At 42.6% G+C, this 16,569-nt stretch overlaps 1 protein-coding gene across 1 annotated transcript in view; it reads left to right on the top strand.

Moving 5' to 3' along the window:
* LOC306818939 (protein NLRC3-like) overlaps window positions 1-16,569 on the top strand; it is a 55,117-nt gene that overhangs the window by 28,291 nt on the left and 10,257 nt on the right. Inside the window, exons 3-8 of the mRNA XM_079336677.1 lie at window positions 10,920-11,030; window positions 12,070-12,180; window positions 12,299-12,377; window positions 12,524-12,725; window positions 12,832-14,689; window positions 14,796-14,969. Of these exons, the coding sequence (XP_079192803.1) occupies window positions 10,920-11,030; window positions 12,070-12,180; window positions 12,299-12,377; window positions 12,524-12,725; window positions 12,832-14,689; window positions 14,796-14,969 (2,535 nt within the window). The remainder of the gene's footprint in view (window positions 1-10,919; window positions 11,031-12,069; window positions 12,181-12,298; window positions 12,378-12,523; window positions 12,726-12,831; window positions 14,690-14,795; window positions 14,970-16,569) is intronic.

The raw sequence follows: 16,569 nt of genomic DNA, 5'->3' as shown, positions 1-16,569 counted from the left end.
ACATATAATCCATCCAGCTAATCCACCTCTTGTGCCTGGCTCATGTTTTATACCTTTAATATTATTGTCTTGAGTGGTGGCTTGGCTTAAAGCTTCAATAAAGATGGCTGACAGTAAGGGGCTTATTGGGCCTCCCCTCTGTCTAACTGACATGACTTTGATATGGCTCCGTTCACTTTGATTCTTGCACTTCTGAAGTGCTTGAATAGTCTGAATGAAGGTCTGCTGAAATCCAAAATGTTCTCCTACTCTTTAAAGAAAGTCCCAGTTGAGCCGATCGAAGGCTTTTACCACATCAAGACTCAACAATACTGCCTGGAGTTTATTCTCATCGATATGTTCAATGAAATGTTGGGTGAATATTATGATGATAGTATGGTGATAATAAAACTGAATGAACTGAAGAATACACAGAGTGTGTGTCTCTTTCTTTGTCTTTCAAGGACTGAGAACCGTAGCCAACCCAAATGTTTGTGTAGCGTTACAGCCCGAGTAGAGACCCAGCTGTGTTAGTTCACTGATTTCACATACACAGGTACATGTGGAAAGGGCGACTCTTTTTGCAACATACTTAAATGACACAGATGTTTGGTCAGAGGTCGGTCAATGATGACTCACGCTCCGTCAATAAACTCATTTTTATTGATTAGATGTAATCAAACGGTGGTCTTCTGTTTCTGATCATATTCGATTGATCCTGTATCAGTTTTGTAAAGTTTTCAATATTGTCATGATCTTGATGTCCTGTCTTGTCTTTAGTTGTCATGTTTTCAAAGTGTTTCCCTGTGTCCAAGTGTTTCTGATTGTTATATTTAGTCTTTGTCTTGTTGTCAGTGTTTCCCTTGTGTGCTTTAATATTTCATAGTCTGGTATTTACGTTAGTCTTTGGTGTTTCCTGTTTTATTTTATATGTCTGGTTTTGGTGTTGTCAGTGTTGTGTTTTACTTGTTCTTGTCCTCAGTTTCTGGTCTTGTGCTCTTTGTTCCTTGTTTCCCTCCTGTCTGATGACCTGATGTGTCTCACCTGTGTCTTGTTAACTCCGCCCCCTGTTCAGTATATAATGTCTGCCTTCCCCTCATTCTGTGCCAGTTCATCTTGTATTTTTGTCTCTATGTCGTCTTGTTCCCAGTGTCTGCGTTCCAGCATGTTTCTGTCTTGACTTTTGGGATCTGAACCTGTTAGTGTTTGACTCCCGTGTACCGAACCCTGCGTACAGTTAAAATGGATTTTTGAAACTGCCTTTTGCCCTGGAGTCGTGCGTTTGGGTCTCTTCCTCTGATCCGTGACAAATATCATATATAATGTTGTTCATTAGTTTGGTAGCAAATGTTAGCAGCTGATTGATTATACTTTTATCTGGCATGGAGAGGTGTTTTTCAGTCTTAATATATGTCAGTTGTTAATTGATTGATGTAGAGCAGCTGTGATTAATTTTTCTGTGTAGATATCAAAAGGAACTGGTTTTCTGGCTTCATATTATTAATCTGCTGTTTTCGTCAATAATATATTGAAGTTAGTTTTCTAAATGTGTGTATGATGTTGTATTTAATGTACATGTATCTCTCTATTTGAACTTATTATGAATGAATGTGTAATGTATGATTGTAAACGCAGAGCCGTTGACAGTTTGCTCAGAGGGGAGATGCTTGACTCCACACACGACCTGTTGATTGTACTTTTATCTGTTGAATACAGAATACAAGAACTACAAGCTGTCTCCTGAGACATTGCTGAAACAGCAGAACACGACGCAGAACGTACACACGGGTCACACGTGTCTAGAATGGATCTCCTGGACTGATGCTGTGAAGAAGAACAGCTCCCCAGTCAACCCCTGAAAGGTTCAATTCATGGGAGAGAAAGAGAAAGTTTTTCACTTTGTCAGGTGTTTTCCGACTGTGCTCCACCTCCAATCAAAACGCTCCCTTTCCATCTGTAATGATGCCGTCATTTTTTCCATGAGATAAACTTGTCTCAATCTTTGCTTCCATTCAGCCACATTCGCTGGTTTAACATTCTTCCATGTTGCTGTTTTATTTTTCTTGGTGACCGATAATAAAATATTCACACTATATCTTCTGTCAGCAGTGAAAATATCGTCCGGTATAGCACCAAGTAGGTTGAACTGAACCTTTCATGGAATTTCACTTTTCATAATTTTCTCCTCTTTAATATTTTTCCAGTGTTTTGAAACAACAGTCCCAGAGTGTGTGCATAAGATCACCTGTTTTACTGCATTGTCTCCAGCAGAGGGCAGCAGAGAATGTGCCTGCTTTTTATTCTCACTGTTTCTTTTTCTAACTGCAGAAACAAACACATGTTCATTTAATGGAAACAATCAAACAGAAATAACAGTGGTATAAAAGTATTCAACAAGAGAAGAGGAAACAGGCTGATGGCCTCTTTTATTTATTGAGCGCTGTAGTTTCCACTCATTTTAATGTGCTGGATCTGAGTCTTTCACTTTCTTCTTCATTTCCTCCAGGTTGAAGAAACATCACACTCATCATCTCACACTGAACAAATTCTCAACAGGACCTGTAAATGATGACAACAAAGACAACACAGCAGGTTTGTATTTCACTGTGATATACTTGTAACCACGACTTAGTGTGACATGTTTTAAATGCATATTAAAGCAGGACTACAGCAACATCTACAGCTGGGTTCAGAGGAGCATGCTGAGGAAAACAAACACTGTTGTATGTGGCAACAAGTTGAAATCATTTCTCCTCTTTAGTCTTTATATAATCCTCTTCAGGTGTAGAGAGGCATCAAACGTTTCAAGTTCAAGTCAATAGTTTAGTTTCAGTCAATGTGTTTTCTGTTTAGTGAGTCACTTAGATAGTCTGGGGTCCATATATCTTGATGTGGTTCATGTCTGATCTGGAGTCCCACTGGAGAAACAGGTGCAGACTGGATCCTCCACCTTGCAGCTGCTGTGATGGCCGCTTTGCTTTGTGGTTGGAATCAACCACAGAAAACAACAACAACCGGAGAGCGGTCATAAAACCACTGAAAAGTGGTCCTCCTTAATCCTGCTGCAACCAACAATCTTTACCCTCCTTTTGGATAACTTTCACATCGATTTGAAGAAGAATATTAAAGTTGTGTCTGATCTATTTCATGCTATCTGCACGGACTCCGCTCCTTCTCTGTCCCTTCCTCTCTGCCCCTCACAGCCTGTTTTTTCTTCTGTCTGTGAGAGGTGCAGACTCTCCCTCTCAAACAGGAGGTCAGCGACACCTAGTGGACATTTTGACAAACTGAATTATTGAGCGTAACATAAACATGAGCTCCATACAGCATTAAAATAGTATCTGTTATATTCATGGGGCTTACATACTGTTTAAGTTCAGGTATAGAGCAAATGTCAGCTCACATTTATTTTGACCCTGTGAGCAGTCTTGGTCTGTGGATAGATGAGATATTTCTGTCTCATGTCTGCACGTTGGATCCTTTGACATTTCCAGTCTGTTTGTTGGGACCTATATTTCCCCGACCACAGGAGAGGTCTGATAGAGTCTGCTCTTTAAAGTGTTTCCTATCCAGGACAAATGGTTTGCTCATTAATAGTTCACATGTTGTAGAAAATACACTTCAGCAGCGTGTTGACCATGATGATACAAGTTTGAGGGGGGGAAAGATTCAGCTTTATTTCTTGTCTGTCTTTAACTGAGGTTTCAGGAAGGTGAAGAAAAAGAGGACGTGATCACATCGGGGGAAACTACATTTACACAGCGTGCACACTTATTAGGCAGCTGAGTGTTTTGTCCTCATCATGACTTCAGTGAACACTTTCTGACTCTCTAAATATCAACTTCAACGTCTCTTGGATGAAATCATCTTGAGCTGATGTGAATGTTTGCGAGGAGGGAGGTTGAGGTCTAAATAATCCAAAGCTCGTCTCGATGTTTCATCGGCTCCTCCAGATGTTGTTAAAGGTCATTAGAGTTCAAACATTTGAAGCTTCAGAGATGAAACTCAGAGTGTTCAGACACTCTGATGATGTTGCTGCCAAACTGTCCTGTGCAATGGACAGAATAGCAGCATGGCTGCATGACTCCAGCCTAACACTCAACATTGATAAAACAGTCTGTGTATTTTTCTAACAAAAAATGCCGTCATGACTGGCCGAACATCTCAGTAAACGGTCAAATAATAAAACATGTTGAAGAGGTTAAATATTTAGGCATCATATTGGATCCAACACTGACCTTCAAGAAGCATGTAAAAAAACTAAATCAAACTTTAAAATACAATCTCTCAAATTTTAGGCACATCAGATGCTCACTCTCCACTGAGGCATCTGTGATGTTTTTGAACTCAATGATCCTCTCCCATATCTCTTACTGTATCACATGTTGGTCTCAGGCAAACAAGTCAACTTTGAAATCTGTTGAAAATGTTCGTAAACAAGCTCAGAAAATATTTGAAAGAAAATCACGGCAGTGCCACCATTGTCACACACTCAATCAATACAAACTGTTAACTTTTGAACATTTCATTCGATTTTCAAATATCCGGATGGTCCACAAAATCAGACACAAAGCTGCTCCCCCTCCCCTGAAAAACTTTGTCCAGCTCTGCTCAGAGACCATCTGCAGAGCCCCAAGGTCCACCACTAGGGGGGAGTGTAGAGTCCCCAAGAGAGGATCTGCATTTGGCCAGTCCTCTTTCTCACACAAAGAATGGAACAAAATCCACCATGAACTCAAAGTAAACACTGACTTCCATCTATTTTCAAAACATGTAAAAAAAAAAGGATTGTAAACAATCAATCATGCTCTCATTCATTTTATTTTTCCTGCATGTATTTCCTGTTAGAATTCAGTATTGTAACTTTAACGATGCAAACATTACTTTAAATGAAGCCTTTGTGTGGAGTCTTAGCACATGTGTATTGTGATATGATGTGAATGTATACGTTGTATTGTATTGTGTATGTATCCTGTGTTGATCTGCCCAGGGACTGCAGAGGAACATTAGCAAACTGCTATAATCTGGTACGAAGCCTCTTTTCTCTGTGAGATCAATGATGTTGTTTGTACATGACAACTAAACTAACAAACTAAACTGAGAGAGAAGTTTACACTCTGACACACACACACACACACACACACACACACACACACACACACACACACACACACAAACAGCAGCTCATTTCCTGTAAGTGGAGGAGGGAGGAGCAACACGTGATCCAGACTCATGAGAGGAGGCGGGACAGTGAAAGTGAAAGTGTTCAGTGAGTTCCGACATTTTGTGGACAGAAGTGAAGAGAGAAGTAAAGAGTGAAGCAGGGTGAGTGTTTATCCACAGTTTTTATATCTTCACTTCTGTACTCTCAGTTTCCTCCTGTCAACTGAACACAGACACTTTCTAATGACGTCACAGCTTACATTCATATGAGCTGTGTGTGTGTGTGTGTGTGTGGGTGTGGTCGTGTCTGTATGTTCGTGTGTCTTTAGAAAAGGCCCAAAGTCACGGACATGTTATTGACTGATATCGCGAGAAGTGAATCTGCCTATGTGATCAGTCCTGATATTATAATGAGTGTCACGCAGTATCAACAGACAGATCGATTGATAGATACTTTATTGATCACGAGGGAAATTCAAGCTGACGAGTGAGCTTCAGTTGTCACGTGATAACTTAATAGAATCTGTTTGTGCCTAAATTAAAGTGTGAGTATTCATCTCTTGCATATTTGTCATCTTGTTTCCTCATATGGATGTTGTTTGGTTGATATGAATGAAAGTCGGAGCCCGCGTGCTCGCGCTATGATCAGACACGTTAATGACAGCTGATTGCGTGCACGCTAGTTTACGTCCCTCTGCTCACGTGACTCTGCGCGTCAGCGTGAGATGCGTCATGTTGAGTTAAAGGCACGTTCATTTATACACTTATTACGTCGTGTTTAGACAGTTGTGACTGAGCACAAAGTGTTTAGTGTTAATTAAGTATTGTTATTTAGCTTGCCTTTCAACTACGCTAATTCGGCAACCGGATGTAGCAGCTTGCCTGTATGTTTCAAAATAAAAGCATCCTGCTGGTTCCGGCAGTTAGAGGATTTCTATAACAGGAAATGCTCTGTCAAGTTGTTAGCAGTAACTTAACAGGACTGAAACGTTAAAGAGACCTGTGCATTCTGTGTTTGAGTTTGTTAGTTTAAGACAGTGTGAAGAGAATGTGATTATAACTACTGAATGGCTTTCTGTGTAAATGTATGGTTATATTTGACTGACAATATTACTTTATATAGGTGAAGTCATTTATGTTATTTATTATTGAGACTTTATTTTGTTATTCTTTCTTTTTATAGAAAACCACACACACACACACACACACACACACACACACACACACACACACACACACGATCATGTTTCCTGTTTCTCTTGTGTTGCTCTCTCAGTGAGTGTTTCTGTGTTTCCTCTCAGACTGACTTCAGATCAGATCATGGATGTGAGTTTAGAGGAAGAGGAGGACGGAGCAGAGTCTCCTGTACCCAGCTGTCAGTCTCTGAAGAGTGATCTGTCCAAACATTTCATTATAAACTTCAGAACTAAAGGTGGACCCTCGGACACAAAGTAAGTCTTCTTACTAACTCTTTGTCTCTTCAGATGTTTTAGGAGGGTTAAAACACAAGAAACAATCATCTCTCTGCAGACTATGAGCTGAATCCAAACAGAAGAATTTCTTTCTTTCTTTTTTAATTTCATCTTTATTTAAGCAGGTAATTAACCCATTGAGATCAAGATCTCTTTCACAAGGGCGACCTGGCCAAGAGGGCAGCAGCACACGTCATGATTAAAACAGTTTACAGACAATAAGTTCAGAAAAAAACAACAATTCCAATGAACAGATCAGTTTACAGATGAAGTGCAGAGTTGTGATGACAGGTTAAAATTCAGACACACAGACACTGTCCCATTGCCTCACGTTTTTTGTCCTTTAAGATCGAGCCAAAGGCTTCAAGTGAAATGAGGTCGGCCATTTTCAAGTCATTTTGGAGAAAGTTCCAGGTAGAGGGAGCAGCAAAACTGAACGCTCTTTTTCCAAGCTCACTGCGGACACGAGGAACAGACGGTTTTAAAACATCACAGGAACACAAGGCGTGTTGGCTTCTGGTTCTTTGAAGGTGTTCACATAAATATGACGGCACCAAACCAAGAAGAGCTTTATAAAGAAGATTTAGCCAGTGTAAATACCTGCGCACCTTAACATTTAGCAGAGGCGCCCATGTCCAGCACATCGCCATAATCCAACAAAGGAAGGAAGGTAGACGAAACGAGAAGTTTCCTCGCCCTGAGTGAAAAGCAGGATTTATTTCTATAATAAATTCTCAGCTTCACTTTGAGTTTGGAGACGAGTTTGGCGATATGTGCTTTAAATGATAGTTCACAGTCCAGAAGGAAACCCAGATACTTGTAGCTTTTGCAAGCTCGATTGTATTTCCTTGGACGTAAAGTTCAAGGGTACATTTGTAACTTAACAGGACTGAAATGTTAAAGAGACCTGTGCATTCTGTGTTTGAGTTTGTTAGTTTAAGACAGTGTGAAGAGAAATGTGATTATAACTACTGAATGGCTTTCTGTGTAAATGTATGGTTATATTTGACTGACAATATTACTTTATATAGGTGAAGTCATTTATGTTATTTATTATTGAGACTGTATTTTGTTATTCTTTCTTTTTATAGAAAACCACACACACACACACACACACACACACACACACACACACACACACTCACATGCATAAGTGAAACAACCAGTTCCAACTAGCTGTATGTGCTGCTCTATTGGAAAGTAAAGAAGAGCTGAACAGTGTGAAATCTCTCTCTGCCCTTTCTTTCATCATACTCCCTGGAAACGTGGCCTTAAGTGGTGTTCTGGCCGACACCTCGGTGTGAACCTAGTGACAAACACAGAACGAGCGCCCAGCCTGAGCTATTGTTATTATCTCTACTACAGTGTGTGTGTGTGTGTGTGTGTGTGTCTGTACAGTCGTGTCTGTGTGTTCATGTGTCTATGGCTCAATCTCAGTTCCCTTATTTGCACCGAGTGTCCTCCGAGTTGTCTCCTCCACTTGCGTCTTAGTCCCGCCCACCAGAGATGCACGGAGGAAACGAAGCCGAGGAGAGAGGACCGAGGAAATCAGCTTTAAGACACATGAGACGTCGTTTCCTCGACAGCGTCACATGACGCCACATCAGCTGATCACGTTCAGCTGTCAATCAGCCGAACAGCTGTTTATGTCCACACACACACACACACACACACACACACACACACTGTATTATTTCTCATCAAACACACAAACACAGTTACAGTGTTTAAAAAAACACCTGAAGAACAACCTGCAGTCTGTTTCAAACCAAAAGGACAGTTTCTACTGACTCAAAGATTTCATTTTGAATTGTCTATAATTATTGATTATTATTAATCAGTTTGGACTGAACCTAGCCTGTATTTAGACAACCAACTCTGTATTTTATAAACAGATATTTATGTGTCAGGATACTGAAAATGATTGATTAGAATCTAAATGATGAAACGTTCAGAAGATAAATAAGTGAGAATATAAAACGGACTCCTCTTCATCAGACTCTTTTTAATCCCAGCTCATCACAGAGCGACTCTTTACAAACTCACTGATGTTCATCATCTGTTTAAATGTCCCACGCTCCGTTTAGCCTCTTTTTAATGTCCCTCTTTTCTCCGGTATTAAACTGAAGTCTGATCCTGTGCAGCGTCCAATCAGTGAGTGATGTACGAGAAGGGGGCGTGTCTGTCAGTGAAAAGACTTCCGTGAAGTCAGCTCTCGTGTCTCCTCGGTCATCGCTCCTCGGATCAGCCTCCTCTCTCCTCGATCCTCTCTCCTCCGTTCGCTATAAGAGCTTTGGGACGATCCTCAACATGGCGGCTTTGGAACTACTTCCTGTTCGGCCGAGGATCGAGGAGACTGCAAATAAAACACTTGGGATGTACCCAATGATCCTCAGTCACCATGCAGGCTATGCTAGCCATGCTAACATGCTAACAGGTGGACTGAAGTGATTGAAATATTTGAGTGTTGTTCTGAACATCATTTTGATTTAAATACTTTTCTTAGTAAAGTTTTTTTTTTACAGTGAAACTCATTCTGATCAAATCCATAAGAAGTTGTTGTAAGTCAATCAGCTGACTGTGTTCTTGGTTAATCAATGACTTGATGGACGTGTTTGAAGGTTGTTTTTAATCCTTTTATGATTCAAAGTCCTGCAGTGACGCCTCCTCTGATAAGATCAAACTTTATTGATGCTCGAGGATTAATTCAAATGTTTCAGCAGAACAAAGACAGAAAAGAGTTCAAATAAAAACGATAGAATTCATCAAATGACAACAAGATGATGACAGACTTTTTCACACAGTGATTCATGTCCCAGTTCCAGACTGTGCAGTGACGACATTCAGAAGATAGAACTAGTTTAGTACTTCAGCTCATAGACGGATCAGAGCATGGGCAGAGAGGGGGAGGGCCCAGGACGCTGACCAATGGGAGACTTGGCCTTCACATTTAGATATTTTTCTATATGAACACTTTCTGTGCTTAAAAGAAAAATTGGACTAAATATGTTGTGGTTTCTCGGGGAAAGGGGCGATCGACGAGAGAGAGAGAGAGAGAGCTGCAAACCACAGTCAGCTTTTTGTTGGTACCAGTTAGGGGCAACCGACGAGAGAGAGAGAGCTATAAATCACAGTCATCTGTGTGTTGGTAGCAGTTAGGGGCGATCGAGGAGAGAGAGAGAGAGAGAGTCAGCTGGTTGTTGGTAGCAGTTTGGGGCGATCGAGGAGAGAGAGAGTCAGCTGGTTGTTGGTAGCAGTTTGGGGCAATCGAGGAGAGAGAGAGAGAGTCAGCTGGTTGTTGATAGCAGTTAGGGGCGATTGAGGAGAGAGAGAGAGTCAGCTGGTTGTTGGTAGCAGTTAGGGGCGATCGAGGAGAGAGAGAGAGAGAGAGAGTCAGCTGGTTGTTGGTAGCAGTTAGGGGCGATCGAGGAGAGAGAGAGAGAGTCAGCTGGTTGTTGGTAGCAGTTAGGGGCGATCGAGGAGAGAGAGAGAGTCAGCTGGTTGTTGGTAGCAGTTAGGGGCGATCGAGGAGAGAGAGAGAGAGTCAGCTGGTTGTTGGTAGCAGTTAGGGGCGATCGAGGAGAGAGAGAGAGAGAGAGTCAGCTGGTTGTTGGTAGCAGTTAGGGGCGATCGAGGAGAGAGAGAAAGAGAGAGAGTCAGCTGGTTGTTGGTAGCAGTTAGGGGCGATCGAGGAGAGAGAGAGAGAGAGTCAGCTGGTTGTTGGTAGCAGTTAGGGGCGATCGAGGAGAGAGAGAGAGAGAGTCAGCTGGTTGTTGGTAGCAGTTAGGGGCGATCGAGGAGAGAGAGAGAGAGTCAGCTGGTTGTTGGTAGCAGTTAGGGGCGATCGAGGAGAGAGAGAGAGAGAGTCAGCTGGTTGTTGGTAGTAGTTAGGGGCGATCGAGGAGAGAGAGAGAGAGAGCTCAGAGGAGTCAGAACATGAGGAGGCTCCACATTGACTGTTTGACCTGATCACATTATAAATGGAGCAGAATGAACAACAGGAAGTTAACGTTGGATCACTTCCTGTTTTTCTGTCAACAACCCGGGCTGGGTTAGACCATTCTGAATCCATTAATGATGATGATGATGATGATGATGATGATGATGATGATGAAGGTGAAGCAGGTAGATGTGATGTTTGTCGACTGACAGTGATGATGATGAAGGTGATTATGATGATGATGATGATAATAATGATGTCACAGCATCCCTCCACCTTCATCATCATCATCATCATCATCATCATCATCATCAGTGTCTCAGCTGCTGCTCACAGTAACTAATAATGTAGTGTGTTTGTATCAGGATGCAGGACCAGAGAGCAGACTGTCCTGGACCCAGCTGTGTGTCCATGAAGAGTGACCTCTCTATGGGTCGTTTTATGGACTTTAAAGATGGACGTGGTGCTGATGGAAGGTGAGAATTTAAAAGTAGAAAAATATAAACATTCATTAACTGTGAATGAGTTGCTGCTTCTTTAAAATCAGGCTGTATTAGTTTTTCTCTGACTTTTATTAACTCTGCATTATCCTTTGTCTCAGCTGATGGTAAACATGTTTTTAAGCAGACGTAGCAGAATCAGTTTTAATGCTAGCACGACAACGTGGATATATGAATGAACAGTTTACAATGAATCTGTTGATATCAGACATGTTCCTGTAGCTCGCTGGGAAAGACGCCAACTATCGCTCCAAAGAGGACTCTTTTTTACCGTCATGTAATATTTGTATAAAACAAGGTTGTATGAAATCGTATGAAAGGCTTTAATACGATACTTTAATACAAAAAACACAAATATGATCCAGATGAGACGGGTGAGAGAGAGTCGTCCTCATGGATCAAGAGTGGAGACTAAACTTTATAATGACTCAGAGATCATTGATGATGTTGTGCTCTGATCACAGACTGTAAGCAGGCTCTGATGGAAACACGTCACTTTACTGGGGCAGACATGTACAGTCAGGACCGTTTGACCCCAGTCAGGCAGACACCATCAGATCCAGTGTGTACATGGATCCTGATCCCAACAACAGTCAGGACCGTTTGACCCCAGTCAGGCAGACACCATCAGATCCAGTGTGTACATGGATCCTGATCCCAACAACAGTCAGGACCATTTGACCCCAGTCAGGTAGACACCATTAGATCCAGTGTGTACATGGATCCTGATCCCAACAACAGCATGAACCCCCCTCTCCATCAGAATGAGCCTGATCGGATCAGTCTGTTCTGATTGACATGTTTACATGCTGCGTTTTTATTCAGATTATTTGTGTCCATGTAGCCGCAGCAGCTGTTGGCTGTATTCTGAGTGAGATACTGTTCTAATAGAAACAGAACTGTGGAGAACTTCAGCTCTGCCTCCTGATTACTGATGATCCATCTGCTAGTTTGAACAGGAACAATCTGATTAAAGATGATCTTTGTTCATGAAGCAGCTGTTTGTTTGTATCAGGATGCAGGACCAGAGACCAGACTCTCCTGGACCCACCTGTGTGTCCATGAAGAGTGACCGGTCTATGGGTCTTCCTATCTCCTTTAAAGATGGACCTGGTGCTGATGGAAGGTAAGGTAAGGTAAAATCCAGTGAATGTTCTGACTCTATGGTTCAAAGACTCATATCTTGGCTCAGAGCTTCATCATATATGACCCATTGTTTTCTTGTGTAATATGTCCTGTCACAGATTTCAACAGGAGAGCTCAGAGGTTCACAGAGATCCATCAGACCAGCAGGATCTAACAGACCTGGACTCCATCTTTATGGTGTGTTATTTCATAAACTACCATGACAAGAATGTAATGCTAAGTTATTGTTGTGTTTAGAGCAGCTGACCTTCAGACTGACACATGAACCACATGTTGAGTTCTCCCACTTTATAGGAAATATCCAGTGTCTCCTTCTGTTCCAGCTGCTGGAGGAGAACATCGTCACCTTTGTGAAGAACGAGCTGAAGAGAGTCCAGAGGGCTCTGAGTCCAGATTACCCAGAATGCTTAGAGAGTCAGAGTGAGGATGAAGAGCAGAGGAGAAGCTGTAAAGAGGCATTTTTGAAGATCACTCTCCACTTCCTGAGGAGAATGAAGCAGGAGGCGCTGGCTGACATTTTAACAGGTTTAGTATTTTAGAAAAAGGTCAAAAAGGCTTAAAGTTCAAACTCAGATAGTCATGTGATCTATATCAGGATCTGTTCACTGATTTCAGTTCTGTCTTTATTCAGAAACGTTTGGTGCAGAGTGCTGGCGTAAACTGAAATCTAACCTGAAGGAGAAGTTCCAGTGTGTGTTTGAGGGGATCGCTAAAGCAGGAAACCCAACCCTTCTGAACCAGATCTACACAGAGCTCTTCATCACAGAGGGAGGGACTGGAGAGGTCAATGAGGAACACGAGGTCAGACAGATTGAAACAGCATCCAGGAAACCAGACAGAGCAGAAACAACCATCAGACAAGAAGACATCTTTAAAGCCCCACCTGGAAGAGATGAACCAATCAGAAGAGTGATGACAAAGGGAGTGGCTGGCATCGGGAAAACAGTCTTAACACAGAAGTTCAGTCTGGACTGGGCTGAAGACAAAACCAACCAGGACATACACTTCACATTTCCATTCACTTTCAGAGAGCTGAATGTGCTGAAAGAGAAAAAGTTCAGCTTGGTGGAACTTGTTCATCACTTCTTTCCTGAAACCAAAGAAGCAGGAATCTGCAGGTCTGAAGAGTTCCAGGTCCTGTTCATCTTTGACGGTCTGGATGAGTGTCGACTTCCTCTGGACTTTAAAAACAACCAGACCCTGACTGATGTCACAGAGTCCACCTCAGTGGATGTGCTGCTGACAAACCTCATCAGGGGGAAACTGCTTCCCTCTGCTCGCCTCTGGATAACCACACGACCTGCAGCAGCCAATCAGATCCCTCCTGAGTGTGTTGACATGGTGACAGAGGTCAGAGGGTTCACTGACCCACAGAAGGACGAGTACTTCAGGAAGAGATTCAGAGATGAGGAGCAGGCCAGCAGGATCATCTCCCACATCAAGACATCCAGAAGCCTCCACATCATGTGCCACATCCCAGTCTTCTGCTGGATCACTGCTACAGTTCTGGAGGATGTGCTGAAGACCAGAGAGAGAGGAGAGCTGCCCAAGACCCTGACTGAGATGTACATCCACTTCCTGGTGGTTCAGTCCAAACTGAAGAACATCAAGTATGACGGAGGAGCTGAGACAGATCCACACTGGAGTCCAGAGAGCAGGAAGACGATTGAGTCTCTGGGAAAACTGGCTTTTGAGCAGCTGCAGAAAGGAAACCTGATCTTCTATGAGTCAGACCTGACAGAGTGTGGCATCGATATCAGAGCAGCCTCAGTGTACTCAGGAGTGTTCACACAGATCTTTAAAGAAGAGAGAGGACTGTACCAGGACAAGGTGTTCTGCTTCATCCATCTGAGTGTTCAGGAGTTTCTGGCTGCTCTTCATGTCCATCTGACCTTCATCAAGTCTGGAGTCAATCTGATGTCAGAGAAACAAACAACATCCTGGTGGTCTAAAGTATTCAGAGAAAAACCTGACCCAACACTTTTATACCAGGGCGCTGTGGACCAGGCCTTACAGAGTCCACATGGACACCTGGACTTGTTCCTCCGCTTCCTCCTCGGTCTTTCTCTAGAGACCAATCAGAGTCACCTACGAGGTCTGCTGACACACACAGGAAGTGGCTCACAGACCAATCAGAGTCACCTACGAGGTCTGCTGACACACACAGGAAGTGGCTCACAGACCAATCAGAAAACAGCCGAGTACATCAAGAAGAAGATCAGTGAGGATCTGTCTGCAGAGAAAAGCATCAATCTGTTCCACTGTCTGAATGAACTGAATGATCGTTCTCTAGTGGAGGAGATCCAACAGTCCCTGAGATCAGGACGTCTCTCCACAGATAAACTGTCTCCTGCTCAGTGGTCAGCTCTGGTCTTCATCTTACTGTCATCAGAAAAAGATCTGGATGTGTTTGACCTGAAGAAATACTCTGCTTCAGAGGAGGCTCTTCTGAAGCTGCTGCCTGTGATCAAAGCTTCAAACAAAGCTCTGTACGTGCTCACATAACTATCCAGGTTAAATGTAGTTCTCTTTATTCAGAAATAACAACTATGGTTTGTAATTGTTTTCATTTGTGTTCTTCTGAATCCTCTTTAGGCTGAGTGGCTGTAACCTCTCAGAGAGAAGCTGTGAAGCTCTGTCCTCAGTCCTCAGCTCCCAGTCCTCTAGTCTGAGAGAGCTGGACCTGAGCATTAACAAGCTGCAGGATTCAGGAGTGAAGCTGCTGTCTGCTGGACTGAAGAGTCCTCTCTGTAGACTGGACACTCTCAGGTTAGTGTGCAGCTGATACAGATTGTTCCCAGCAGAGTAAATGTTGATCAGTATCAGATTATAAAATTGACTCAGCTGCATGGTTATGACTGGATGTTACTGGTAAAACAGCAGAGAATGGACCTGTGTGTGTGTGTGTGTGTGTGTGTGTGTGTGTGGGGGGGGGGGGGGGGGGGTCTGAAGAGGCTGGATCACAGTCTGAAACTCGTGCACAACTTGTGAATAATGAAGTTGAACACTAGAAGCCAGAGGCTGAATTTCTGTTAGACAGTGTTTACACTGGTCTCCAGTCTGTTTCCGTGCAGATGAGTTGTATGGCGGCGGCGGTTCCCAGAGGATGAGCAGGATCGGTGTGTTCTCTGTCGAGCGAGGCGATCTCCGTGGTTGTCCTGTTCATTGCAGGATGGAACCAGACGTGATCTTTACACTCTCTAAATACCGTTTTTAATTCGGTCTGTGAATAAGACGAGAGAGAGAGAGAGAGAGAGAGAGAGAGAGAGAGAGAGAGAGAGAGAGAGAGAGAGAGAGAGAGAGAGAGAGAGAGAGAGAGAGAGAGAGAGAGAGAGAGAGAGAGAGAGAGAGAGAGAGAGAGAGAGAGAGAGAGAGAGAGAGAGAGAGATTGATTGCTGGACTGTCAGCTCTACAGAAGACGTGTAGAACTATATTTTAATGCAACATGAACTATATCCATATTAAAGATATTGTCTTATATCATGTTTGAATATATATCCATATATCTTAAAAACTGGATATATCTCCCAGCCCTAATCTGCCTCCAAGACAAGACACGCCCAGTTACATCTCTAATATTTCTCTGACTTTGATCACTGTTGGAAATATTTGATGTAATGTAAATACTCAACAATAAAAAGATATATAACATGGGTTTAGTCCATTTGAAATGAATTCAGATATATAAATTAGAGCTGAAACGATTCCTCGAATAACTTGATAACAAAAATTCATCGAGGAATTTTCGCTGCCTCGAGGTTTTGCTAAGTTTGTTTTTTTCGTCATCAAAACTTTGCTATGAGTATAAAACATGTTTAATGTAGCTGCAGCTACCTGCTCCTCTCTCTGACACACAGACATTTCAGCGCTAACACACACACACACACACACACACACGAGCGCGGTGCGCCCCTTTTAACTTTTAGTCAGCACACAGTTGATCCGTGATCCATACGACCGAGTCGGGAACACGTGATCCGGTCAAACCGTCGGCTTTTCTCCGTTCACTCTCTCCGTGTCTGCAGCTAACATAACGATAGCAACGTCCTCTCACAGTCTCTGTCATACACATACGTCTATGACAGACTGTCTGTCACTGTCTACAGAGACTACTCTCTGTAGTAGTGATGGGAATTCTGCCTCTTTTTAGAGAGCCGGCTCTTTTGGCTCGGCTCACCAAAAAGAGCCGGCTCTTTCGGCTCTCCCAAGTGACTCTTCAGATTTTTTGTAAAAATATGCATTATATCAAATGTTTATGATATAAACACACTTTTATTCATACACTCACCTAAACACATAGACACTAAATGGTGACAATGTCTCAAAATGAAGGAACACTGCATCAAATCCTCTCTCTAAAAAATCAAGT

Source organism: Symphodus melops (assembly GCF_947650265.1).
Source record: "Symphodus melops genome assembly, chromosome: 23".
Taxonomy (NCBI): domain Eukaryota; kingdom Metazoa; phylum Chordata; class Actinopteri; order Labriformes; family Labridae; genus Symphodus; species Symphodus melops.
The sequence above is the reverse complement of the archived record's forward strand: the minus strand, read 5'-3'. Positions and strand labels throughout refer to the sequence as shown.